Raw genomic sequence first — 27,493 nt, forward strand, 5'->3', positions numbered from 1 at the left:
ATAGTCAGTAAAACCCTGTTAAGATGTTCTCACTTGAGATGTTTTTCTCCTAACTTGTTCAATTCTGTAGTATCATCATTTTGCCCATAAACATTGGAATCAAAAGATGTCACTGGCCCAGAGGAAAAATTTATATGAGCCTCAGGAATGATTGAAAAAGTTTTGAAATGAAGTCTGGGTTCTTGTGAATCCTGGACTTCATTTTACCACATTATCCTGCCCATAAAACACTTGTTAAAAATTCCTGCATAAGATGTTCTCTCATGAGATGTTACAAAGTATCAATTCAATGAAGCAATTTTTATCCACTTTGTAAAGGTCGCCTTTGGCGGCCTGAGTCGAAGGAACCGCCCGACTGAGATAATTGCTCCCACCTGGAGCCGGGGCCATAAACGGCCGGAAGGATCAAAGGTGTAGCGTCACCACTTAAGGGTCAATGTGTTGGCCACGTGCCGGCCAGCTTGGGAAAATAAATGTAAATAAAGCACGGACGCAAATGTAAGCTACGTCGGCGGGAAATAGGGCGGACGTCTTTGAAGGCTCTAAGAAAGGGAAGGAACTGATTGGTCGCAGGAGGTAGTAGCAGAATCCCTTAAATTGGAAGGGTGGCAGAAAAACGAGGAGAAAGGGCGAGAGACCGGATACGTGGCGGACTCTAACACTAGGTAGGCCTTTGAGGCGTATAGAGAGAGTGTTCTCCTCTTGGAAAGTCCTCTGGAAAAAGGTTGGTGTAGAGACGGACGGCCACGCGGTTAAGCCATCTCCGGAAAAGTGACTCGTGTTCCCCGGCCAGACAAGCCGACGTGCGGCATCACAGCTTCGGTACATTAGCGTACGTAATGTTATTGCATAGTGTACATCTTTGTAAATATTTGTAAATAAACTGTATAAAACTAATTATTGAGTGTGGAGGTGTGACTTTCCACGGACCATTTAACGGACAATCTCGAGGCGTAAAGAACAACTCGGGACGGAACATTTGTAAAGATCACGTGACGAGTAATAAGGATCTTCACTGGCGCAGTCTTCGACAGGATATTCTTGCAAATCTTCAGGAGATTCTCGCAAGACGACAGGAAAGTACTGAGCCCACATTCGAGATTTGGATACTTACGGAAGGAAGAGTAGCCGGAAATCAAGGCGGAACAGAACTCAACATTGGTAAGTTGTTCTTGATTATTTGTATTCAGAATGCCGGGACGCGGAAGGACTCAAGGGTCAAAAAGGGGTATGCCATGTTCTGAGGATCAGGGAGGTCGGGCTGATCTTAGTCAATCCCAGGAAATGGATACGGAGCCGGAAAGGGAAATTTTGGACTCCGAGGTCGAGGTTACGGACAACCAGAATGAAATAGAGGGGCGTGAGTCTGACGAGTTAGAGAAATTACGCTTGCAGATTAGACTAGCCGAGATAGAAACTAAAAACAAAGAAATTGAAAGGGACATTAGAAAAAGCGAAATCGAAATGGAAATTAGAAAAAGCGAAATAGAGTTAGAGAGAGATCGTCTACGGAGTGATTCTAGGACTAGTAGTAACTCTGAGCTGGGAGATAACTTGGATAGTCTAGCTAGAAAAATCAGATGGGCTTTACCTAAAATGCCAGACAAAGAGGCGGAAGTGCCATCGTGGTTTCGGGCCGTAGAGGTAGTTTTACAAACGTACGATGTGCCGGAAGAACTCCAGGGGCAGCTAGTTTTAACGGTGCTATCGGAGAAATGTAAAACGGCGTTAAATAGGCTTACGGCAGTCGAAATTAGGGACTACCAGACTTTGAAACAGTTCATACTAGACGAGCTGAGACTGTCTGCTGCTGAGTACCTCAAAGAGTTCACTTCCGCTGAAAAGGGAAGCAAAGAAACGTGGCCCCAATTTGCAGCTAGAATGGAGGATCTATATCGGTATTATCTGAATAGTAGAGGCGTAGATTCTTTTGAGCAGCTAACAAAATTAGTGGTCTCGGATCACCTTAAGACTAAGTTAGATGCTGACACTAAGCGTTACGTTTTATTGCAAGAAGGTAAAGGCTGGTTCCCACCGGAAGAGTTAGCCAGATACGCAGATAAGCATGCAGAGGCTGTGGGAAAGGGTGACTTTAGAGTTATATCTGAATTCGAAAGGGATAGAACAGTCACTAGAACTGGGGGCATGAGCGCGAACAATGGAGGATCAAGAATGAGATGCTATGTCTGTGACCAAATGGGTCATCTCAGAAGGGATTGTCCTCGGAGACATATTAAAGAGGAAGGACCGAAGTCTAAAGCAACGCGAGCGGTTAAAATAGACGAAACGGTAGAATCGGACGAGCAGCTAGTAGCTAGGGTAAAGGTGAACAGGGAAACGATCAGCGGAAACGTACCCGTTAGTGTAAACAAAAATCTCCTGCTCGCTTGTAAAGGTAATAAATTTTCTGCAATAGTGGACACGGGGGTAGATATGACGGTTATTAGGAAGTCTGTAGTGCCTGTTTACGTGTCGCGGGTAGCGAGAAAGGTTAAGTTAATCAGCGCATTTGGGCAGCAGGTATCAGCAGTGTTAGCGACAATACCGGTAAGACTAGAAGGGAGGTTGAGTAAAAAGAAAAATGATTACGCTCCAGCCTTGATAACTTGCGCATTAACTGACGAACTTAGCTGCGGTACAGATGCATTACTTTCGGCAGCCGATTATTGCGTTTTGAGGAGAGTCGAACGGACGAAAACGAATAGGCGACGGAAACCAGTCGCGAAGGTTACGGTTGCGAAAGAAAGCGGGGAAAATAGGACGAGCCCCACGACAAATAAAAAGAGCGATGCTAGAAAACATTGTAAGGCGGGTCATAGTCGGCAGGCAAGCGTTCCCCTTCGGCTAGTTGACCGCACGCCTCTTAAGGAACAATCGGTCCCTAGGGCATTGGTAGCGCGGGATAATAAGGCAAAAATCGCGCACAGAAGAGGGAAAAATCGTAATGAGATCGACGTACTATCCAGACGGGAAATCAGGAGCAATCCGGAACCCCCAGATCGTACAGATAAGGCAGTAATTTCGGTATTAAGTCCTTCGGATAGGTGTAATCAGTGTCTACCAGGCGATTCTGAATGCAATGTGACGGGACAATTTGCCGAAGATTGTATTGACTGTGTAAAATATCTTTTTTCTGTAAAATATTAAATACTGTATATTGTTAGTATAGTTTATTATCTGTAATAACTTGATCCTTGTGATAAGAAAGGAGGAAGTGTAGAGTAACAAAACAATTTGTACGGTAAAGATTGCTGTTTGTCGTGGTAGTATTGTTTAGGTCAAACCGGCTTTTGTTGAAGCGCAGTTTGAACCTTGTCGGTGGGAGGTGTAAAGGTCGCCTTTGGCGGCCTGAGTCGAAGGAACCGCCCGACTGAGATAATTGCTCCCACCTGGAGCCGGGGCCATAAACGGCCGGAAGGATCAAAGGTGTAGCGTCACCACTTAAGGGTCAATGTGTTGGCCACGTGCCGGCCAGCTTGGGAAAATAAATGTAAATAAAGCACGGACGCAAATGTAAGCTACGTCGGCGGGAAATAGGGCGGACGTCTTTGAAGGCTCTAAGAAAGGGAAGGAACTGATTGGTCGCAGGAGGTAGTAGCAGAATCCCTTAAATTGGAAGGGTGGCAGAAAAACGAGGAGAAAGGGCGAGAGACCGGATACGTGGCGGACTCTAACACTAGGTAGGCCTTTGAGGCGTATAGAGAGAGTGTTCTCCTCTTGGAAAGTCCTCTGGAAAAAGGTTGGTGTAGAGACGGACGGCCACGCGGTTAAGCCATCTCCGGAAAAGTGACTCGTGTTCCCCGGCCAGACAAGCCGACGTGCGGCATCACAGCTTCGGTACATTAGCGTACGTAATGTTATTGCATAGTGTACATCTTTGTAAATATTTGTAAATAAACTGTATATAACTAATTATTGAGTGTGGAGGTGTGACTTTCCACGGACCATTTAACGGACAATCTCGAGGCGTAAAGAACAACTCGGGACGGAACATTTGTAAAGATCACGTGACGAGTAATAAGGATCTTCACTCACTTAAAATGATCATGTCAGTGACCAATAGTGTTTTCCTCAGAAAATGCATGCATAGAAATCCTGTAGTCTCAATAGAAGGGTAGACTGCCCTTCTATCGAGACTACAGGATCTAAGATTTCAAACAGGGTGAACAAAATCTTGCCACAAACACAAGATTGAATTCTAACATTCTAACATCCATACTTACTGGAAAAAATCTCCAAATCTTTTGCATATCTAGACATTTCAAGGTGTCTGAAATCCTTAAATGTAAAAATTTGAGGGGTCATTTTTGAATGATTGATTACTACACTTTCCCTCTGTTATATATAACAGCTGGTAAAGTAAAAATTATCAAATACATATTTATGTATTGAATATGACATTACTTAGAAGAGTCTTTTAGCATATAAAAAATAAAAATAAAAAAGTTTTTACATTCTATCTTTATTAGAACTTTTATTGAAGCTTTTATTCTGACATCACATGATTACCGCAGAATTCCTGGGCCTATTTTGTTATCAAGTCCGTCTTTGGTCAGAGTCAGAGTCGGATGCTAAGGCAAAGTCAGAATTGAAGTTGGTAGATTTTTACACAACTCTACAGCCCTGGACAGCCTTTCTGAAAACATTAGAGAATGTACTGTACAATTCCATCAAAGCAGTTTGTGCCATTGGAATAATCATTCTAAATTATAACAAAATTCTTATACATCAATGCAAATTTATACCAAGAGTCTTAATGACTGGTTATGACTAGTAAAATAATAAGAATAAACATTGTGGCTACAAGAAAATTCAATTGAGGTTGCCTCAGTAATTGAATTTTTTTGTAGTGACAAACTTGAGTTTATTCAATGTTAGACAAACAGATAATGAGATCTTCAACCATTCCTTGTAGTGAAAAAATTACTAAAAAAACTGATCCTAATAATCAAAAGTTTTTCTTTAATGATGGTAACTTCTGATTATTAAGATCAATTAGTTATAAAATGTGACATATAAGATACATACTGAATATATTCAGTCTTATTAAATGTAGGCTAATATTATGAGAAGAGAATAAGAAAAGATGAATTGTGTAATAATACTATATATTATTACACAACTCATCTTCCAATCATTATTGTATTGTTTTTCAAGTACCATTGTGATAAATTAGCAGTATATAAAATCAAAAATATAAATACTAACACAAATGTAATGTGATATTTTATTATTATTTGATACTAGCAAAGAATGCCCAGTGTGCCTGGGAACTTAGGGAGAGAGTTGAGTTGTCCTCAATGTAAGGTTGCATGTTTCCGCAGGGTGGCAGAGAGCAACTATGCAAATTGGTGCAAATCAGCCAGAGTTTGGCAATTTGTGCAAGAGGAAATCTGAGGGAAGGTGTAAGGGTCCAAGTTTTAAAGTAGCATATATTTAATATCTTAATAACTATTAAATTGTTAAATTTATCTTTTTAATGATATTTAACATGATATATTGTGATCTCATTTCACTTATTAAATCAACTGAAAGTTCATTCATTATTTTAAAAGTTATTCATGAAAAATCATTTTATCTAAACTTTTGGAACAGATCTTAGAAAAGTATTATAAATTTCAAATATATAGAACTAAAAATATTTTAAGTATATTTTAAATTATTCTGGATTACAAGTACTTTAAACGCCTGTTAAATGTTTATGAAGAAATATTGCAATTTCAGAATTTTTTTGTAAAAATTATCAATAGTCAAAATAGTGATCTACAAAAACAACATTATAGCACAATCTGCAAGAACAAAGTTAAACTTAACAGTGATAATAGTAAATTTCCAGAAACACAGTCTCTCCATAGACTTACCATATTTCTGCACATGTAAGAGCATGCTTATAGGTATGAAAATTTCTTATTTTCTCAATTTTGAAACTTATGTCCTACACTGCTTATAAGATCCTGCTCTTGTATACAAACTTGGCATATAAGAACACTGTGCCATTGTGTTGACATAAACATAAATGTACCTATACAATCATTGACACATCTGTGGTAACAAAAATTTATTAAAAATTTATACATTTAATTTAAGAAATATGATAAGATCATCAACGTAAATCTTGACTCCTTCAATATGAGCAAAAATTTCTGTAAATGTTTTGTGAAAGATCTCAGGAGCATTTGTCAATCCAAAGGTTAGTCGCTAAAACCTATATCTTCCAAAAGGTGTACTAAAGGTTGTTAATTTTGATGAGCTATTTGCCAGTTCAATCTGCCAAAATCCCTTGTTTGCATCTAGGATAGAGAAAAATTTTGAACCTGCCATATCCCTTGTGATTTCCTGAAAGGTCAGTATTTCAAAATGTTTTCTCATTATTGAGTGATTCAAATTCAGTGGATCTAAACATATTCTCAGGGATCCATCAGGTTTGCAAACTAGGACAATTGGGTTTACAAACTCTTGTGGTTGTTCGTGGAGAGAGGCTTGTAAACCCGTGAATGCACGTTACAAGTATGAACACAGAGACTGATACACAATTAAAAGTTCTTTTATTTCTCCTCCGGAACACGGTTCTTTCCTTTTCTAATTACAAATGATCCCAACTGGAATAACTTCACTGAGGAAGGGGTGTCGCCACATACAAAGAATCACACCCACGCTCGTAACACAAACTTTTTACACCCGACTTAAAACTAAACTTATATCTACCTTAAAAACTAAAAAGGAAAGGGGAAACAGATAGATTTAGGAAAGACGGAAAGTACATAGAAACAGATGGAAGGTACCAGGTCTACGTCGATCGGTATTTTCGCTGGAGTGTATTTCCACAATAGCAGCCGTTTTTCTCTTCTTTTTCCTTGTCCGGCTGTCTGCCCTCAACGTTTTTCGATTCCCTCGGTTTTGTGTCTATATTCCTTTGGCCTCGACGGTCTTGTAGCCTCCTTTCGATTTTTCCCGTTTCTGGTCAATCGCTGGCTCACACTTCCGTCCTTCTCGAGGTACAGTAGAAAAGTGTCCCTTGTTCCACCACTTAGCCTTCAGGGCGTCTTCGCCTTCTTTTGTTCTTACTTAGGAGGGGTAATCCTGCCCTCCAGCGATAACGATCAGATTGTTGAGACAAAGGAGAAAGAAACAGAAATAAGAGAATAGAATGAAGGAAGAAGGAAGATAGAAAATATATATATATATGTATTTACAACTTATGAACTAAACAAAAAATAAACAAGAAAACAATATGGCTGACGGCCACACTCTGTCTGTTCATTTATGCTGCATATAATTCCATCATTTATCATTCTCGTTAATTCTTTCGTTAATGGATTTATTAAGTTAAATGGTACTCGGTGTGTAGGAACTGAACTACCACAGCCTTGTAGTCATCCTTTAATTTAAATTCACAGGGTTTTAATTTTGATCCTGCCTATACCTTCAAATATATTCCTGTATTTAGTAAAATAATCACTTTCTATTTTTATCTCTAAAATATTTCGATTTCTCTGCAATAAATTTAGTTTTTGAATACTCGAGTCCTAAAATAGGTGCTGCTTGGTCAGTTGTCTTGATCGTTACTGGAGAAAATCAATTTTGTATTCAAAAACATTCTATATTCTTAACATTCCATTTTTGGAACAACAAAGAACTGATGAAGATCTTGGTTAAAGATCGAAAACATTAGTTCAGTGACTATATTCTGTAGTGATACCCACTATGATGTATTTATTTCATGAATGTTTACATGTGATGTTTCTTTTATATTGAAATTATTATTATTCATGTTTATTATTAATGTGCTGTCCATATAAATATTTGTGGTTGCTATAATATTTCTCTATATTTTTGTTTTTCTAATTTGTGTATTTAAATGTAACACAAGGGGGTGCTACAGGTGATGTATATATAGGGGATGTAAAGGAGCATAGGATAGCTTTTTCCTGTGTGAGAGGTGAACAAAGGAACTGCTTGAGGGACAGAGAGACCAAGTGAGAAGGGAAAGAATAGACCAGGTTTGAAATTTCTAAAACGCTATCTCTACAAAAGCAAGAAGTTGGACTGGACACCACCGGTCGTATATTATGGATATCACCAATGCTCCCTTACTGGCTGTATACATTGGACTGGCACATTGTTCTTCATCGTGAGTTCGGTCACTGTCGAATAAAGTAAATAACTTTTCTTGAATTTTTTCCAATTCGCTTCCAAGTCACCTTCTACCAACATCAGTTTGGGAGGAGGAAGATTTTGAAACGTAAACGTAAATGTTGTCAAATCCAGTATGGTTGAATCTTTTGTCTTTCTCTAAATGTTTGTCAACTGCACCATGTTATGTTTATTGTACGGTAGCTATATCCAAAAGTGAGCGCTCAGGTACCGTTTCCATGATGCATCAGCAGCAATCGCTACCTGGCAGACTCACTAATAATAATTTGCATTTCAAATAGAATACATACTATACTTCAAATACAATACACATTGCAATCCTGGAAAGATTTTTTATGTAAAGCTGGCCTCTAGGTGTTACTAACATGAAGAAAACTCAGAAAACTGCAGAGTGCCAGCCTGTTGGCCAAGCCTGAACTCACAATAAACTACCAGTGTTCAGTGGTTTTATCCATTTGGCTACTGGAGAGCACTTATTAAGAATGTACCATTAAGAAATGAAAAAATCTGAGTGGCAAGTACTATATGCTACTTATCACAGTAATGATATCTATTTTGCACTACATCAGTGTTGCAGTAATTAAGTGAATGTAATATATATTTTTTTAAAATTATATCCTTTTTTGTAAGAATTATATTTAAAAATTATATTTTTATATTTAAAAAATAAATAAAAAATAATTTTTTTTAATATTTTTTTAAAATTATATCCTTTTTTGTAAGAATTATATTTAGTTTATTATTTTGTTAAATTTTTTGCCAATAGATGGCACAATGTAAATCAGCAAATCTACTGTAGATAGAAATTAATTGATTTACAGAAATCCAATATATACTTTTGGGTGTAATGTCCGACATTATCTAAGTTAGAAATATGCAAGTGTGACTGCCGAGTTTGAATGACCTAAGAGTGTATAGCAAACAAACAAACAAACATCCTCATTTATATATATATATAATATATATACACCGTATTTTACGGACTATAAGACGCACCTGAATTTTGGAAGCAATTTTTCGAAGAAAAAAGCGCGTCTTATAGTCCGTAAAATACGGTATATATATATACACACACACCGTATTTGTATGTATATGTATATATATATATATATATATACATATACATATATATACAGGGTGGGCCAACAAAAACGAAACAGCAGAGTGTTCGTGTTCGTCGAAGCAAATCGCTCAGACAGGTCAATTTTATTCTCGAGGGGACATCTTTTGCAATAACGTTTTTGCGATTCTGAATACAACAGACAACAAAAAATTTTAAAAACGCATTTATTTTGTATTAACTAAACAAACATTTATTTCGAAAAAAAATATTTGTTTAGTTAATATACAGAATCGCAAAAACTTTATTGCATAAGATGTCCCCTCGAGAATAAAATCGACCTGTCCAAGCGATTTGCTTGGACAAACACGAACACTGTGCCGTTTCATTTTCATTGGCCCACCCTGTATATAGATAGATTTAAGAAATTTATATACTTAAATTTTATAGAAAATACTAATATAGATTAAATTAAAATTTTCATTACCTTAATATACAGATACTCCCATTCAAGAGTAATGAAATTTAATTGATAAACTTCTAAAAATTCAGAACTGAGATTCTTTAAAAATCCTCCACATATATACATATAATCATCAGTAACACAGGCAGTATGACCATCTCTAGAGGGTGGAATTTTTCCTCTGGTTTTAAGACATGACCAAGAAAAATCATCTGTAAAAATCCATTCAATGTGTTAAATAAAAATTAAATGTATAATTTTAATTAGTCATTTAAATAATTTGAATAAATTGAATAATCATTCAAATGTACCATTCAGACCTATAAAATTGCTTACATATTTAGAACTTATTTATTAACTTAATATACAAGTATCACTGACCTTCATCAGGGTTCTTGAAGCTGTAGAAATTTATAAAGCAAATCTGACAGGCAGTTGCATTAAAGATTAAAAAAGCATCTCACATGCTTTTATGAAAAACCAGGCAATACCAACATAAGTTAGTTTATATTATTTTTGTGGTATATTTATATATAATAATTTTTTATATTTGTATCTGTTTTAATTTTATACATCTTAAATAGGCAACCAAATCTTTATTTATTATTTATATTTTATATCTTTATATTTTACTCTAATATTTTTTTTTTAAATTTTGAAATTAGTTCTGTTCATCCCAATTTAGAATGTTGTTGACCTTTGGTGGGTAACCCCCATATAATATATATATATATATATATATTAAACGCTAGATGTATTAAACGCTAACATACTAAATAAGAAATATAATAATAATATATATATATATATATATATATATAATATATATTTATATATATATATATATATATATATATTATTATTATTATTATTATTATTATTATTTTCTTATTTAGTATGTTAGCGTTTAATACATCTACTCAACTTCCCTATTGTTTCTCACTGTTCAATTGCTCAGCCACAAATTATTCACTTCGTGGCGAGTTTTGGGCTAGAGGGGTCACCAACCCGAGTCAGAGTTAAGGACGACTTTTTGGCATTCTGGATCAAGACTGCAAGGAGAGAAGCACGTGGCAAGAGAGGACAGGAAGTGAGAAAAGGAAACTCTACAGAGTGGAGACGTGAGAGAATAGTGATTGGATTTAGCGACTGTGAGAAGTAGAGGAAAGGTTACGAGTTAGCATTAATCTAGGATAATTTAACAATAATTAGTAATTATTGCTGATGCAAACGGATTGTCCACGTGTCGGATCTGGAAATTATAATTGTTGAGAAATTGCGGCCTATTGTTAAGATAAATATAACTTGAAAAGGAATTCTATAAGCCAGTGAAAATTATAATAAATTGTTGTTGCTCTTGCTTTCCTAGTATGAGAGATAGTTTAATGTATTGTGGCTGTATGCCATATATTTTTGTACATATGTATTATAGATTTAATTAGTTTTAATAATTTTCTCTCTTTCTTAACCCTTCTTTCTAACTTCCTTTGTTCATTGTTTTGGCTTCTGGGAACAGGGGTTTCCCACTCCCCACCCACCAGGGGGCCGTAGGGAACAAAGACTTCGAGTGGAGGATGAGTCAAATCTGGGTCACGAAGGGTCACTTTTTCCCCGGCCGGACACGAGGAAGCACGGACGATAACAGCGAGCTCGTGAGACGGAATTCCACGAGGCCGAATAGAGAGCCGTGAGGTGAGGATCTGGACCGTAGAATCAGAGACACCGAAAAGAAACTATCCTAGAAGATTTTTTTAAAACATTGACGAACCCAGAGACACGCAGAATAAAGCACCAGCCGGCATCGGAGTTCAGCGAGAACAAGGGTACCCCACTATCCTATCAATTCTTCTCATTTCCCCATCTCTATACTTTTCTATCCTTAGGTTTAAGTTAGTTAAGGATCGCGCGGGTTTCATTAGTATTGTCAGGCAAGTAGTTGCCAAGAAGGTAAGCTACATGGGTTATTGTTACAATCGGACAGTAAGAGAAATTGGACTGAGGGAATCCAAAAAGAACTCATCTGTATATATTATTTATCGCGAAATTAAATTTGTTTTAATTGAATTCACGTGTCTGTGTATTCCTATCGCGCTTCACACTTCACAGTATCTCATTCGTAACATGTGGTTCTCATTAACCCGTCACACCACATAATTGGCGTCCATGACAGGATATTAGTGCCCTCTCACGTAATTGAATATAATAGTGTAATATAATTGTTATTGTGTGTAATCGGACAATATGGAAGAACAAAGAACTCTGAACGAACGACCCTCCAGCAGCCAGCAAGATGCCCCGATTGTCTCTGGTTTTTTGGGAATGATTCCCTTCTTTTCTGCTGAGAGGGAATCAATTAGCATCGCCCAATTCTTTAATTGCTTTGAGCAAGTTGCCAATTTAGTGAAATGGGATCAAATAATCAAACTTGTAACATTGAGAGCCAAGCTAAAGGATAGACCACTCACCTACCTATTTGAGAGTGAATCCTTCCATGGATCAGACTTTAAAAAAATCAAGAAAGACCTTATCGAATGCTTCTCCCCACAAATAAGCAATACAAACACCAACCTAGAGAGCTTCATTCATGTAGAACAAAGAAAGGGAGAACCAATTAGAAGCTACACCTTTAGATTAAAATCTGCAATGAAGACTCTGGAAAAGAGTTCCCCTCTATATAAAGATATAAAAGGGAACATGTTAAAGGATCGGTCCTTGCATCCATACTAGTGCCCCACATCCAAAAGGACATCATCTGCACTAATCCGCAGACATTAGAAGAAGCCATGGAATTAGCTGAGAGGATAGTCAAACAAAGAGATAGATATTCAAAACAAAATTAGATTAACTCTTCAGGCATTGAGGAAGATCCTCAAGAATGCAAAGTTAATAGCGCCAATAGCAATAAAAATGAACCCCATCAAGCGGAAATAAAACAAATGAGAACTGACATCGAAAAACTAACGGCTGCCATCGATGCTCTAAAAACTCAGATTGAGGCTACTAAGGGAGAGAGAAGGGCAGGGCCTAGATGTTATAGATGCAACCTGCTGGGCCATATATCTAAAAACTAAATGGTGAGGAAATTTAAACTAAAAAACCCCAATGATGGTGGTAGGATCAACAGGGTAAATGCCAAGTAAAAATGGCCAATAGTTTAATGCAAGATCGCGGTGGGTTACCCTTGTGTACAGCAAAAGTCAATAATCAAACCATGAACTTCCTTGTGACACAGGACCTGAGTGGTCTGTAATCAATGAAGGACTAAGGAAGGGAATGAAGGATGCAGGTGCACTAACCCACCATATTAATGTCTTATTAAAAGGAATAAACATTACATCAACCCTCTGCTCGATGGGAATTGAACTGACCATGATTAACTCAGAAGGGAGGGAAGTGAATCGTGATTTCATTGTTCACAACATCGAACAAGGGGTATTAGGAATTGACTTTTTAACCAAAGATAGATCAATCAAATGGAAATTAGATAATATTGTACAGAATTGTATAAGGCACACTCTCATGGGACAAACGATCGCCCCATCATGTAATGAAGCAATGGATGACAACGTATTAGACAAGGTGGACCTGTCTGGGGTACCTAGCCCATGGAAAGAAAAAATAAGAAGCATGATTATTAAGTACAGGGCATGCTTCTCATTACATGTGAGTGACTTAAGCGGAACTTTGAAATTCACCCACCAGTTCAAAATCACAGATAACAGACCAATACACACCCGACAATATAGAATCCCTTAGAATATCTTTAAAGCTAAGTATGCTTACAAAATGGCTCACGGACTCAAAAAGGTTCGCCATCCCTGGTCTAGATGTTTTCTCCAAAATTTATAGCATATGGCCTAATGAATTTAGATGTTTTATTTTGTCATTCAGATATTTTTTCACAGAATTTATAATAGCATGTAGCCTATGAGATCCAGATATTTTTATTTCATTTTTTTAGATATTTTGTTTCAATTAGAGTTGGCAACATTGGAACTTACACTAACCACATCATTGCTGTGCATGTCATATCTTAGTCAAGTTCAAATTGCTGGTTGGCATTTGTAATTATTTTGTACTCTACATTAAATTCATTTAATCTCTAAAATGCCAAAAAGAAACCATGTTTTTACTTATGATTGAAAAAGTCTGTGATCATACTGACCAAGTGAAATATGAACTGTGCTTTTCAGAATTTTCAGTAACTCATGGTGGGCATTCAAACATTAAAAATCACTTGAAATGTGTGTAACATAAGGCAAGCAATAGGAACTTACTCAAAACTATTGTCATATTTTAAATGTACCGATTTAAGTGACAAAGAATTTTTTAAAAAGTTCACACTAGTGATAAATATTAATAACTTCTTGGTAATAAGATATGTTTAATTCAGTTATTATAAATTACTTTTAACTTGTTGTTTTTGTTAACTACTACTTTATTTAGCCTTTTTAATCATAGATACTTATCCTAGTAGGCTTAATTTTCTGTTGCGAGTATTTTCTCAAAATTGTCCCAGTTTGAGGAAAAACTATTATGGTAAGCCTACCCATAAAGCATACTATACAAGGGAACGGAAAGGACAGCGAAACCCACTCCCCCCTATTGCTGACTTTAATGTAATCAACGGCTCTCTCTTCTTTGTGGGGGGCAGGGAAAATAACAGATCCCACTTTAGGGAGTGCGTAGGGGAAGATGCAATTAGGAAGGTCCTTAGCCTTCACCACGATAGCCAGTTAGCAGGGCATGGTGGAGTATATAAAATTCATCAGTATGTTCAAAGGAGATATTATTTCAGAAAAATGTGGGACAAAGTTAAGGAATACATTCAGTCAACCAAATCAGTGGAGTTGTTGATAGAAAACATGAAACCTTTCAGGTCAGAGGCAATGTTGTAAATAGCTTTCTCGAGTAGCCTCGTTGGGGACCTAGCTTTATCAAGAACCGGTCTAAGTGAAGGGGTCGGTTTATGCGTTTTGGCAAACGCAAACAACCTCGGAATGTCCAGAGAGGCAATCATCACACTGTTTAACCTCCATTTCTTGGCCAAGTAAGTGTGTGTGAATCTTGATACCCGAGAGTGTAGCTTGCTTATATAGTTGTTATTGACAGGTTCACAGTCCATGTCAATGATGTACTGCTGCATGAGTGATCTGTAGGAAGCTTCCTTTAATAGAGAGTTGTTTTTATCTGCTTTCAGGACTATGATGCACTCCTCTGCAAGCCCTTTCTTGGTTTTTTGTATGAGATGCCAAAAATCGTTATTACAGGCCTTGTTGGTGGAACAAATTTTGAAGGCAGCCTTCCATCTGTAGTATTCTTTGTGGGTGCTGCCCAAGCCATAAATGAGCCTTTCAATGTCAGGCATCACAGCATCACATTCTCAGGACACAGTTTGGAAGCTCCAGGTGTAAACATAGGACCATGTTGTACGGTGCTAAGGAGGAAATCTGGGGGTGAAATATCTTCCCAGCAAATTAATGGTGCAGCAGGCAAAACTTTTTTGTGTGGTTTTTGCTTAGCCAAAATCCAATTTAATTTTTTATGGTACCTCTTCTCCAGGTTGCGTGCAAGAATTTCCTGGAAACAGGCAAACCTTCTATTTGCATCATCAAGCGCAATCAGATTCTGTTTGAAAATTTGATTCTCTACCCTGATCAATTTATCTAGGTTAGAATAGATGACCCTCCTTGAAGATCTAATGGCCTTCCTTAAACATAAAACCTTGAGCCTCTGTAAAAGTGATTCGCAGCTCTCAAGGAGGTGTATTCGATGAATCAACATAGGAAATACATCATTCTTCTGGCATTCCAAAAGGAATTTAAGTTTAGCCCTAGCCCTTGTTAGGGCTAGCACTATCTTTTTATAAACTTTAGCCAGCATAGCTTGCATGTAAAATAACAGTCTTCTAATCAGAAATACTGGAGTGAGAAATGAACTGTCATAAACAATACCTTTTTTTACCAGTATTGAACTAAACAAAACTTCCGAACGTTTTCAGCCTTCTCCAAGACCTGCTTCAGGTGCTGAACTAAACTGGCTTCCTACTTGGACTGTTAGAATGATGTTGTTCGATTTTAAACATTGTACGTTCAGAAGTTTTGTTTGTGACAGTTGTGACAGTATTGTTTAGTTCAATACTGGTAAAAAAAGGTTTTGTTTGTGACAGTTCATTTCTCACTCTGGTATTTCTGATTAGAAGAAGAACCTTGGCTAAAAACCCAAAAAAACACATACTGGAAGAAAGTGGAAATGTAGAAAAGAAGATATAGAAAAATAAGAAAAGCAATTGCGAAGTCGTAAAGCAGGTAAAGCAAGTGTAACACTGCAAATTATTACATATTGCCCAGTGCCCAGGAAAACCTGCAATGAGTGAAAATTGTTTTGTAAAAAATCATGAATGAATATTACCCACATACCATATTTACTTAAATATAAGACAATCTCTCATATAGGACGAGATGTGACTTTAAAGATCAAAATAAAGAAAATTAGATTTATTAATACAATTCTAATTTTATTTTGTTTAATCACAAGTAAAATATCAAATGCACATAAATGCACACATTGTCCTGCAAAAATTACTGACATTTTAAACTTTAAGGAAAAATAACTTTCATACTCAAAAATTGACAACATAATTTGTTTATGTAAAACTGAACAATTGGGAACCTTACCTTTTTTGCCAATTCTTAACAGTTGAATTTACTCTCCATCGATTACACTAATAAGTTTCTTCGAATTCTGATTTTCCAAATAATCATCTGTTTTCACATGGGAATCAATTAAAGCTTATATTGGGCTCCCATGTAATTTTGGAATTCAATTCAAAAGTTTGCTTTTGCTATTGCTATTCATCTTTACTTCTGATAATGCACAAGAATGATTTAAACAACCCAGATATAATACTTTTGTTTTTAAACACCAGAAGGTGAGAATCCAGTAAAAAATGCAAATACACAGTTTACAGAAATTATACAAAAACAAAAGAATCTGTTGCGTCGCGAACTTACTCTTGTAAAAACGGTCGCGGATTAATTACTGTAAGGTGGTAAAAAGGCCAGAGGGAGCGTAGGAGGACAGTAGGACAAAAGAAAACGGCATTTCCTGAACTAGCCGCCCCGGCGTCCACAGGTAGTTAGCTACGCTCCCCAAGTTCTTCACGTATTTACCGCACCGAAGTCGTACACTATTCGTGATTGTAGTCGGACGTATCAACTGTATTTTTAACCGGTGAATAAAGACTATATTTTTTATGGATACAGACGTGGTAATTGCTAGTAATACCAAACCGTTGGGAACGACCCAACAAATCCTTCGCTTGCATGTATAGGATGACCAGGTTTTGGAAGCAGTGAAAAATGGATAAAAACCTCGTCTTATATGCGAGTAAATATAGCATGTATAATAACTTTCATACTCAATATCTACTTTCTTTTATTCTTTCAAATAAGTATTTTTGCAAAAATTTACTTTGATTTCTTTGCAATATTGTTTACTTTTAAATATGTAATAAAATAATAGAAATAAATTAGTTTTCTACATTGTTTTTACTGTTTATGGTTTTTACTATTGAAAATAAATTTTCACAGTTAATAAATTTTTGATTTGAAATAGGCCATTCAACAGCCAGCCATTGTTATTACTCTATAAACAATTGCAGGAGGCCAATACTAGTGTATAAAACTGTGAGATTATGATGCTTGATTAACAACCACAAAGAGTACTCAAACAAAGAAAACATTTATTCTTCTATCGCAATGATGTACAAATTCTTGAATTAGATGCCAGACAGTCTCGATTCCACCGCTCAACACTAGAGACACTTTTCTTTTATCTTTACAGTCCACAAATTTGTAACCGGATTTACGAAATGCGACAAAGGTATGTGTCTGATGGTGAAACGAACAACCCAATCTCAAAATACACCACTTACAGCTAAAAATTGAACTAAAACTAATTTCTAAAACCAAATCTACAACTAAGAGGAAAGATAGGAAATAGGACAGGTAACAAGAATAGGAGAATGGGTACCCAAAGTTTTCTGTGTCCAAGAAAAAAAGGGATGGTTGCAAGCACATGTATCGATCTCATTAATTCGATGTATCCGGGCCTCTCACCTCGTTTCTTCTCAAAATAAATCACTGGGTTCGAACTCTTATGTTTTCACTTTCTCTCTTCACTTATAGTTTGATAAATCATCAACACTTTCTTCTTCGGTTGTATACCACTAGTCCAACCCGCACAGAGCTAAGGCGTGCTGGAATAGCTAAATTTGCATCTTCCTTCTCCGAGGTTCAAACCAAAAAGTGACCTCTCTCCCTCATAATTGCCCTCAGGCTATCGATCCCTATTGTTTCACTTTGATCATATAAGGAAAGATATTCTGAGTAAGAAAATTCTAGGAAAGACAAACAATAGAACAAAGAAGAGAAGATATGCAGGAGGTATAGAAATAGAAGGAAAAATAAGAATATAAAAATACACGTATGTAATTATAAAATTTATATGGCGTACAGCCACAAAACAAATAAATGTAAAGCCACGATAATTTTAAGTTGCTTGAATTACATTTGATATTACGATGGCCAGGTAGTTAATATGTTATCCAGTTTGAGTTGTGAAAAAAATTTTTTGAAAGTTATATTTTGTACAGTTTAGAGGCCAAACTTAATTCAATTTAAATTAATTAAGTAGTGAATTTAGTATATTTGATGGATATTAATTTATTATTATTATTTGATGGTAAATTAATTTTTATGGAATATTTTTTCATTAATTTGTATTAAATCAATATTTGGAAAAAAGATATTTTGACAACAGTTTTAACTTTACATTTGGTTTAAAAATATAAAGTATCGATCCATGGCATAGCCAGAAACTACTGTAGAAATAGGGAGAGCAAGGATGATGCCAGCCAATGGGCCAGGGGGGAGCAAGATGATGTAAACTGATAGAGGATATGAATTGTATGTAGGTAAAATAAAACGATTCATAAAGTTTTAATCATTTACTATGTACCGGAAAAGAAATATCTTAATTAAAACATTTCTTTTGACTTACAAGAAGCATAAGAAGATTATTTTAATTAAAACTTAGCATTTAAATAATGTTTTTGAATTTCTAGGAGGGCAGCTGCCCCTCCTGCCCCCTGGCAATGCCCTTGAAGGTGAACGTAAGTATTTGCCAGTTTATTATTATAAAATTTATAAAATCAATTACTTTTTTATAATACTCTTTGCAATCTTCTTTTATTCTTGGCCATTATGTTAATCACTTCACTGTCTATTCATCTTTTTGAAATTTGATAACTTTTTAGTTTGATTTAAATTTCCTTAGGGGAATCCTCATCCCTTATCATCCCCATTGCACCATTGTATCAATCCCAATATTTGCAATAATAATAAATAGGTACAAAATGGCAGATTTCTTTCAGATTATAATGTGGTGGCCAGAGATTCAAAAGACTGATTGGTAACACTATCCTTAATGGAATTGTTGGCACACTTGTTCACAGTGTGCGAAATTCATTGTATTGTCTGTGTGTCACTTGAGAATGTAGATGTTTGATACGATCACTCTGACCACGTATAATAAAGTTTTGTTACAGTTCATGTAGTGGTGAAATTTGATTTAAATTTGGATCTTGCAAACATGTTGGCATTCAACTACCTAGCGTTAGTATTTGGAGAAAGATTGGTAGGATAGAATGCCAAAATATTATTTTTAATTCATTAATTAAATTTATAATTAACATTTTTATTTCAAAATTATACACTCACCTGTATTGAAACAATAAATATTATCATTCATTATTTCATTTCCACCCCATATATACGCATTATTTTTATAAGCAACAACTGTATGTCCATAGCATTGTAAAGGTATATCATCATCACTCCATTTGCTTTTATATTCTATTCTCTTCCATATCAACAATTCTGTCAAAAATAAACAAAAACTATTCCAGATTTTCATAATATAAATAATAATTTAAATTAGTGATTTGCCTTTTATCTTTATATTACTGTAATTGAATATGTGAGCACTAAGTTTTGGTTCTACAGAGGACTTATCACACACTGTTTACCCAGCCAAAGAAATCATACAGAAATGGGTAAACACTGGTTTATTGCAATGACAGTTTGAATTTCAGTCTATCTGTCCCTCTTCAGCCATGCTTGTTACAAATTGTGAGTTACAGGAGAATAAAATACAATCAGTTTTCATATGATTAATGATTAAATTAATTTAAAATATATTTAATACATACTTAAATAGCACATTCCATTTCTTAACAAATGTGGTTCCCTTCCTTTTGGATTCATACAGACCTTTTATTTTGTATACAATAGAGCCTCCATAGAGTGAAAACTTAGTGCTCACATATTCAATTATGAATAATGATTTTATTATATCTAATATAAATATTACTGCCTATTTCCATTCTTATGTAAAATTTTGATGTTAATCAAATAATAATCACCTGTTATTAATATATGAACTTCAATTTGAATTTTACTTAAAGTATTAGTACCATTGTAACCACCAAAAGAGTATATATATCCATTTATTTCTACAGCAGCATGATTGACGTATTGTAAAGTTGTGTTATTGAATCCAATCCAATGAGCAATAGACTTGATTTCCTGTTTTAAAATGTATTGAATATTAATTCTAAATTAAATAGTAAATTTATTATAACAAATATTAGCATATAAATAAATAATTATTGAAAAAATAAAATATTTGAATGATATTATGTTACTGTTTTATTGTTTTATTGAAAGTTGAAATCTAGTAGAATCTGCTTAGTGTTATCATTTTAGGACTTGCCTATACTGATAATAATAACCAAATGGTATCATTAAACAAGATTACAATTAGGAGATATTCTGGTTTTATTGGCTCTGACATTAAAAACACACGTTAAAACAATTAAAAAAATGTATGACCTGAAGACTTATTAATCATTATTATTAACAATAATTCATCCAGCATATAATTGAAGTTAGAAATGTGTGGAGATCTGCGAAGATCCGTGGTGTGATTCGGATTACCACAAGGAGAGAAAAGCAAGACAATCACTTAAAACTAATCTTTATGTACAAAATTATATATACAGATATACACATTATCCAATACACACTAGGATACACAGCACGTGGCGGTTCACAACGAGTTCTTTGGCAAAGAGTAAATCAAAACAAAAAAATTCCAACAAACGAAAAAATGTCCACTCAGTGATATCGCAAAACAGGCACTTATCTCACGTGTACAAATTCTATCCCATGTTTCACTATTTCTTTTACTGATGGAAACGGATTTGAAGATCACCAATCTCCACCACAATGAACAAAGAAAAATTTACCAGTTACATATACAGCTCCCAAAGGACGACACACTCCTAACAGCTAAAAGTCCAGAACCAGAATGCCTCATTGCCGGTCCTGCACCCCATGCATATCAACCCCACCACCAACACAGTGCTGCCATGCAAAACCCGCCCGAAAGTAAACAAAAATAAAATAATTTTTTTTTTTTTTTACAATTATCGATTACAAATAAACCACGCATACATTAAAAAAGATGATAATTTACAATAATAACATTAAAGAAATCAAAAGAAAACAATTTATTTTTATAACAACAATATAGGCCGACAATATATAAGGCCGACACAAATGCCAGTAAATTAAATTACAGTACAAAGCAAACAACAAATAAAAGTATGAGGGTTATTTATTTTTCAAACTCCACTAACTCATGAAAAAAAATTGGAAGCATGTGAGACAGGGACAGGGTACACACCTAGTGGGTAGTATATTCTCTCACCACTTAGCGTTGTGTCAAGCTATTTTAGACATTTGCTACTTTGCAGTTGTACTGTACAAGGATATGCCGAAATATATCTTGTTATAAAGAGAAGGGAATGTAACGAGGACCTTACAATGTACTGTACGGAACAAATCGCACAAACCAATCTTTCTCAAATAGTTTTATTAATCGTACGGAATAAACAACTAATTGCCTGATTCCTACAGCCGACGATATTCTTACCAATTATAAGAATGGCAACGATACTGCAATCGGACTAGTAATTACAACAATAATTATAAACTAATACGCGATTAAACTAGGAAAAATATACAATTCTTTACACAGAGGTATATACAGTAGCCATATTTCAAGTCATACATTGTTATGAAATACGGTTTCTTTTGTCAGCCACACGTGGTTATTACTTGGCTCGTCACATATATATAATTTAAGATTTTACGTAAATAACGCTCTTACTAGTGAATCGGGTGATCTTAGAGTCTTCTTCAACACTTGTATATTCTGAAGAGTAGAACCACAGCCGGATGGAATTGGATTGTCCTTAAAGATTTCTCTTCCTTTCTATCCTTCTATCTCTTCTTTCTGTCCAATCTCGCTAGATTCTCTCCGCATAAAAAGTGGCTCACACGTGGAAGCATTTCCGTTTATATCCCCCACCATCCGGGGCTTCGTCTACGACGTTTGCTTTTTCCCGGCCAATCCAAAACCGCGATACAGACATGACATCAAGGGCGGTACAGGTCACGTGACAAAGATGGCTGCGTGTTGCAACTAAAACCCGATACTTATCTCGCAGCAACGGAATGAGATTACATTAACATTTCAAAATATCAAATTATAACAATAGTCGCGGAGCACTACACAGTAAACATGTAAATATGATACCACCAATCCAGTCTCCCACCAACAGTAAAGTACAAGCAGTAATTAGATTTCTACAGGCCGAAGGGCTGAATGGAGGTGAAACTCATCAAAGGATGTGAAATGTGTATGGTGAGAACATCATGAGCTACAGATACATGCGTGAATGGTACAGAAAATTCAAACAAGGACGTGACAACATTTATGATGAGGGCGGTCTAAGGAGGAAGTGTGTGATGACTGATTTGGTGGACAAAGTGGATCAATTCATACAAGAAAGGTGTCAGTTCAAGATTCCTGAGCTCAGTGAGAAGTTTCCTCAAATTTCAAGGCCCAAGTTGTATACTGCTGACTGACAGTGTTAAAGGTTGGCTAAATGGTCCGGCAGCAACATTCTTCGACATATGTATACAAAAGCTGGTGTCACGTTATGACTGCCTGAATTGACAATGCAATTATTGTTACAGAGCTGGCACCGCCAGAGGGCATGCGGAAACAGACATTCATGACTCGTGTCAAGAGCGGAGATCGCATGGGCCAAAAAAATCCGAAATAAAATACTTAAAGTAAGTGTGCCTATGTTTCTGTGTCTCGCAAGGTTTTAAGTACTTCATAAATAGTTTATAAACGTAAACAAACCACTTAAAACATGGTGGCAGAGGATAATTCAGCCAGTGAAGAAAACAAGCATTATAGAAAATGTTTATTTATGCAAGAAATTTCAAAAGTACATAATTGTCCTCTTCAGGCAACATTATCATTCACAGAGAACAGAATGTCACTATTGCAAGACCTCAGAGTAGATTGACACTATTGTGGTACTTCCATCCCATGTATTGTGTTATTCTCACCCTGTATTTTTTGTAACATCTCTTGCATACTTACTGCTGGAGGCACTAATGGTCTTGTTCTGTCAGGTGTGCATCTGAATAAGTCTGGCCATGCCATCGTGCAGGATGCACCTTGATTGGTGGAAAGGAAAAAGTGACAACTACAAAGATATAAAAATGAGAAAATTGGTATGGCAGCCATCTTTTTTTTTTTTGGGCTTCTTCTCAATGGACTTAACCACCAAAAAGGAACAGAACAAAAGGACTCTTTATTCCAAGTATTGCACACTACTAGAATATATATACACATATATAGAAAAGATCAGGTTCTTTTTGGAACAGTGCTTTAGTGATTGCTAACAGGAGAAGGAGAAAGTAACCAAACCAAGGTACATTCAATGAGTTTCTCACGTGAAATATTGTACAGACCGATATGCTCAGAGGTGAGAACTTCTTGATATCTGTTAACCCACAAAGGAGAAATGGTGAATATAGAGTGATATCATCAGGTTTACATCCCTTTTGGAGTGGGATAAGTTAGTTACATATTATACATAATACCCATCTAAGTGCTCTCACACTAAGGGAATTACACTATGAATATATTGGTGCCACTAAAACCAAAGAACACCAACAATCCATTACAAAGCATTTTGGGACTACTGTCTTGGATTCATTTACTTTGGACAGAGACATAGAAGTATTTTTTAATAGAACCATCTTATCCACCAAGCCACAGATCCATCACATCTTAGGTATTTGGAGATACTTGAAATATATAAAGTTACAAATCAGAAACCACACACTGGGTTGTATATAACAAAACAAGATCTACTTGAACCTTTAACCTGTGTACAAAGTTTATGAAAATGTTTGTTTTGGAAGAATAAACTTTGTACACACTGGTTAAAGGTTCAAGTAGGTCTTCTTTTGTTATATATAAAGTTATTATCAATGTTGCATGCCTGGTAGCATTATTTAAACTCAAATAATAATCTTCCATTTGTACTGCACTGTTTATTCATTTATGTTTACGTTTTTGTTCCTTTTTGTAATCAATGCTTGATTTGTATTATTTTGTAGTTAATTAATTTAATTATTGTATTAATTAACTATTTGTTCATCTCTTGCATGTGTGACATTATGTATCAGATGAATACTTTTGAATTTGATTTTCAGTTTGATTTGTATTCCATTTTTAGAACCTGAAGATAATCATTAAAAAAAGATTGAAAATGTTAATTCTGTCAATAAGTTGTGTTTATTCAATACTGGATTTAAGGTTTTTTAGAGTTTTCATAGTAAATACATTCAGTTTCTAAGGGAATTTACATTTTATATATGTATCGATTGTATCAATTTTATGGAATATCTCTGCATTTAAACTAGCCTCATTTTTGTAAATTGTTATGTTTAGGAAATTAATGTTAAACTAAATATGGAGGGTACATTTTTTGTCTTCTGTGACCTGGTGTGGGAGAAACGTATGTTTTTATTAAACTAAATATTTTAAAGAGCTATAAAATTATTCTTAATCGATAAAAATAATCCCACAAATGATGAAGTCCACACAGCAGGCCTTTACTTATAGGCAACTCCTAGAATTGGAATTTTATCCTCCCTGTAGTCAACTTCCATTGAAACTGTAGTCCCTGTAGTCAACTTCCATTGAAACTGCCCATTAATTTACATAATATTAAAATTTGAGACTTCATGTAACTTTATCATATTGTGACAGAATTGAGGCAGAGCTGGAAAATGCAGTCCTTGCACTTGTTAGGCGTAGAAGAGAAATCCTTGTATGAAATTTTTGAGAAAGAACTCAATTCTAAAAGGGGATGTCTGTAAATGATGTCTACACTGCAAAGGATGGAGGGGGTTATGACAAAATGGACAAAGTTGGATAAGGGGGAGGGGAGGGGTTGTGCTTCAGTGGAAGTCTGGCTACAATGTTCCCTGACACAGAGGGGCACTTTTTACAGGATATTGCTCCTGAACAACCAAAGAACCTTGTTGCCATGCTCAATTAGTCTCAGATTAGTGCAAAGAACATGACTGAGTTCCATTTGCCTAATTTGTGGCTCAAGCATTTGTGGAAAACAAGATGATGAAAAGATGAAAAGATCCATTCAAAGCTTAGAAATGTCACAATCCAATTTGAACCAACTAAGAGCTGCTATTATGTCAGCATAGACCACTATTTCTGCACAATGATTCCAACACCTTGTAGAATCTATGCCTAGAAGAATTACAACTGTGATCAAAGCTAGAGGAGAACCAACTTGTTATTAGTGTGGTGTCTCTAATAATTTGGCCACTCAGTGTATGCTATATAAGTAGTTGTGCACAAACTTTGGTGCAAAAACTTAAATTTTTATTATTTGAAATAATTTCATATCTTTTGAATTAGAATTAAATTTTTAACATGCTGAACCTAAATGTTATTGGCTGTCAGCTTTTTAAAAAATTTTTTGAATGCTTAGAAATTGAACTTTCTCTCACCTGGGAAATTTATTTGATCTTTTGAATTCAATCAAACTTGTCCTTATACCCAAAGAGGGCTACACAAGGGGCCAAAAACATTTGTATCCTGAAGAAACTATCTGCATGAAATAGTGCTTGAGGCAATTTAAGGTAATTAAAAATTAAATAATTACAAATGTTCTATTAACAAGTCTATTCATATCTATTCTACTATTTTGTATCATTTCAATACGTCATGATGTCAATTTATATTTTTACTATGGAAGATTTTGGGAAGCTCTGTTTTTAACAACGCTGTTTTTCATCGGAGGCATCACTCCCCATCAGATAGTAAAACAATTAGATAGTAAAGTGATTAAGAAGGAAGTCTTTTTTTTTTTTGTCAACAGGAAAGGGAGAGAAACAGAAGAAATCTTAAACCTAACTTAAATTTATAAAATTATAAAATACAAAAATATACATTACTATGGCCAACGGTCACAATGTCTTGTTGAGTAGAGGGAACAATACCTCTTTCCCCTCTATAAATTTGGTCTATTGTTTTGAATCTGATAGTTATATGCTAGTGGATGATTTAAAATTATAATTGTATTCTTAATGTTAGTAGAAAAACATGATCCAGCCAGACCCATTCCTTTGGTCTTGTTTGCAGAAACTTAAAATCTTCAGATTGGATCAATTTTTATGCTAAACCATTTTTATTCCAATTCTTATGCCAAACTTTGTGCATACACAAGCTGGTAAAAAGATCTATGCTATAGTTTAGCTTATATAATTACAATAGCAAGTAGTGTTACCACCTGGACAGTCTGGAAATTGACTCACTGTCTGGGTGAATTATTAATTTTGACCGGAAATTTCATAGAAATTGTGAAATTATGATGAAACAAAGTTCTTGCAAATACCGTTATAAATTTACACCATTTGAACAACGAAAGACCTCATACTCATTGAAACTCATCTGCCATTCCGCCATGTTACTCTGTTTATGCTGACGTGTGACATGCAACCTGCCTCGCAACCCTTTTTTTTTTTTTTTGCTTGTATGTTACTCTTATGCAAGTCCCTAACCATAACTGATTTAGAACCAACATGAGCATTATTCTTCACATTGTAAAATGACATTGTGCATGCGTCAGAAACTTCTGTTTGAACAAACCTGACCTGCCGTCTGGGTCAGCAATTTTGTAAAAGTGGCAACACTAATAGTAAGGTTGAGGCTGAAGTTTTAAATACGAAAATGTATACATCAGACATTCAGTGCCACTTTCCTGTAAGCCTAGAAGTTTGACAATGGTGTTTGGAAAGTCAGTGGAATCATGCTCAACATTCCAAATGCCATTGACAAATTTTTAAGCCTACAGAAAGGCGGCACTGAATGTCCAACATACACGTTTTTGCATTTAAAACTTCAACCCCAACCTCTCTATTTTGCTGGTAATAAAAAAACCAAAAATAAATGATTTTATACTTTTTCACAAAGTCTTTTACAAACTTTTTGGAACATCCATCATTTGTCATGTGTTTTGAAATATAGTTTTCCTCACTAGCCTCTATAGAAGAGCACAGATATGATCACGTAATATGTAAGATATCTCAATAAAGATGTAAACTAAAACTAGCTTTGTGAATAAAAATGCAAAGATGCAATAGGAATAGGATGAAATGGAAAAAATTACCGAAAAATTAAGAAAAAAAATGACCTATGGAAAACAGAAAGGAAACTTTTAGCAGACAACAGGAAAAAATAAAGTACTAAGCTTGCTTTCAAATAATTTCATATTTTTAATTTTTCATTAC

General features: G+C 35.3%; 1 protein-coding gene across 2 annotated transcripts in view; it reads right to left on the reverse strand.

The window, feature by feature from the left end:
• Positions 1–27,234, reverse strand: part of LOC136977670 (kelch domain-containing protein 3-like) — a 43,771-nt gene extending 16,537 nt beyond the window's left edge. For both annotated transcript variants that reach the window (XM_067273225.1, XM_067273216.1), the window contains exons 1-4: positions 27,165–27,234; positions 20,164–20,326; positions 19,460–19,618; positions 9,702–9,889 (exon numbers count right to left, since the gene is read on the reverse strand). In XM_067273225.1, coding sequence (XP_067129326.1) covers positions 9,702–9,889; positions 19,460–19,618; positions 20,164–20,326; positions 27,165–27,200 — 546 coding nt within the window. In that variant the 5' untranslated portion in view covers positions 27,201–27,234. The remainder of the gene's footprint in view (positions 1–9,701; positions 9,890–19,459; positions 19,619–20,163; positions 20,327–27,164) is intronic.
• Between the last annotated feature and the right edge of the window lie 259 nt (positions 27,235–27,493).

Source organism: Centruroides vittatus, unplaced genomic scaffold (genome assembly GCF_030686945.1).
Source record: "Centruroides vittatus isolate TY-2023 unplaced genomic scaffold, ASM3068694v2 contig_1114, whole genome shotgun sequence".
NCBI classification, from domain to species: Eukaryota; Metazoa; Arthropoda; class Arachnida; order Scorpiones; family Buthidae; genus Centruroides; species Centruroides vittatus.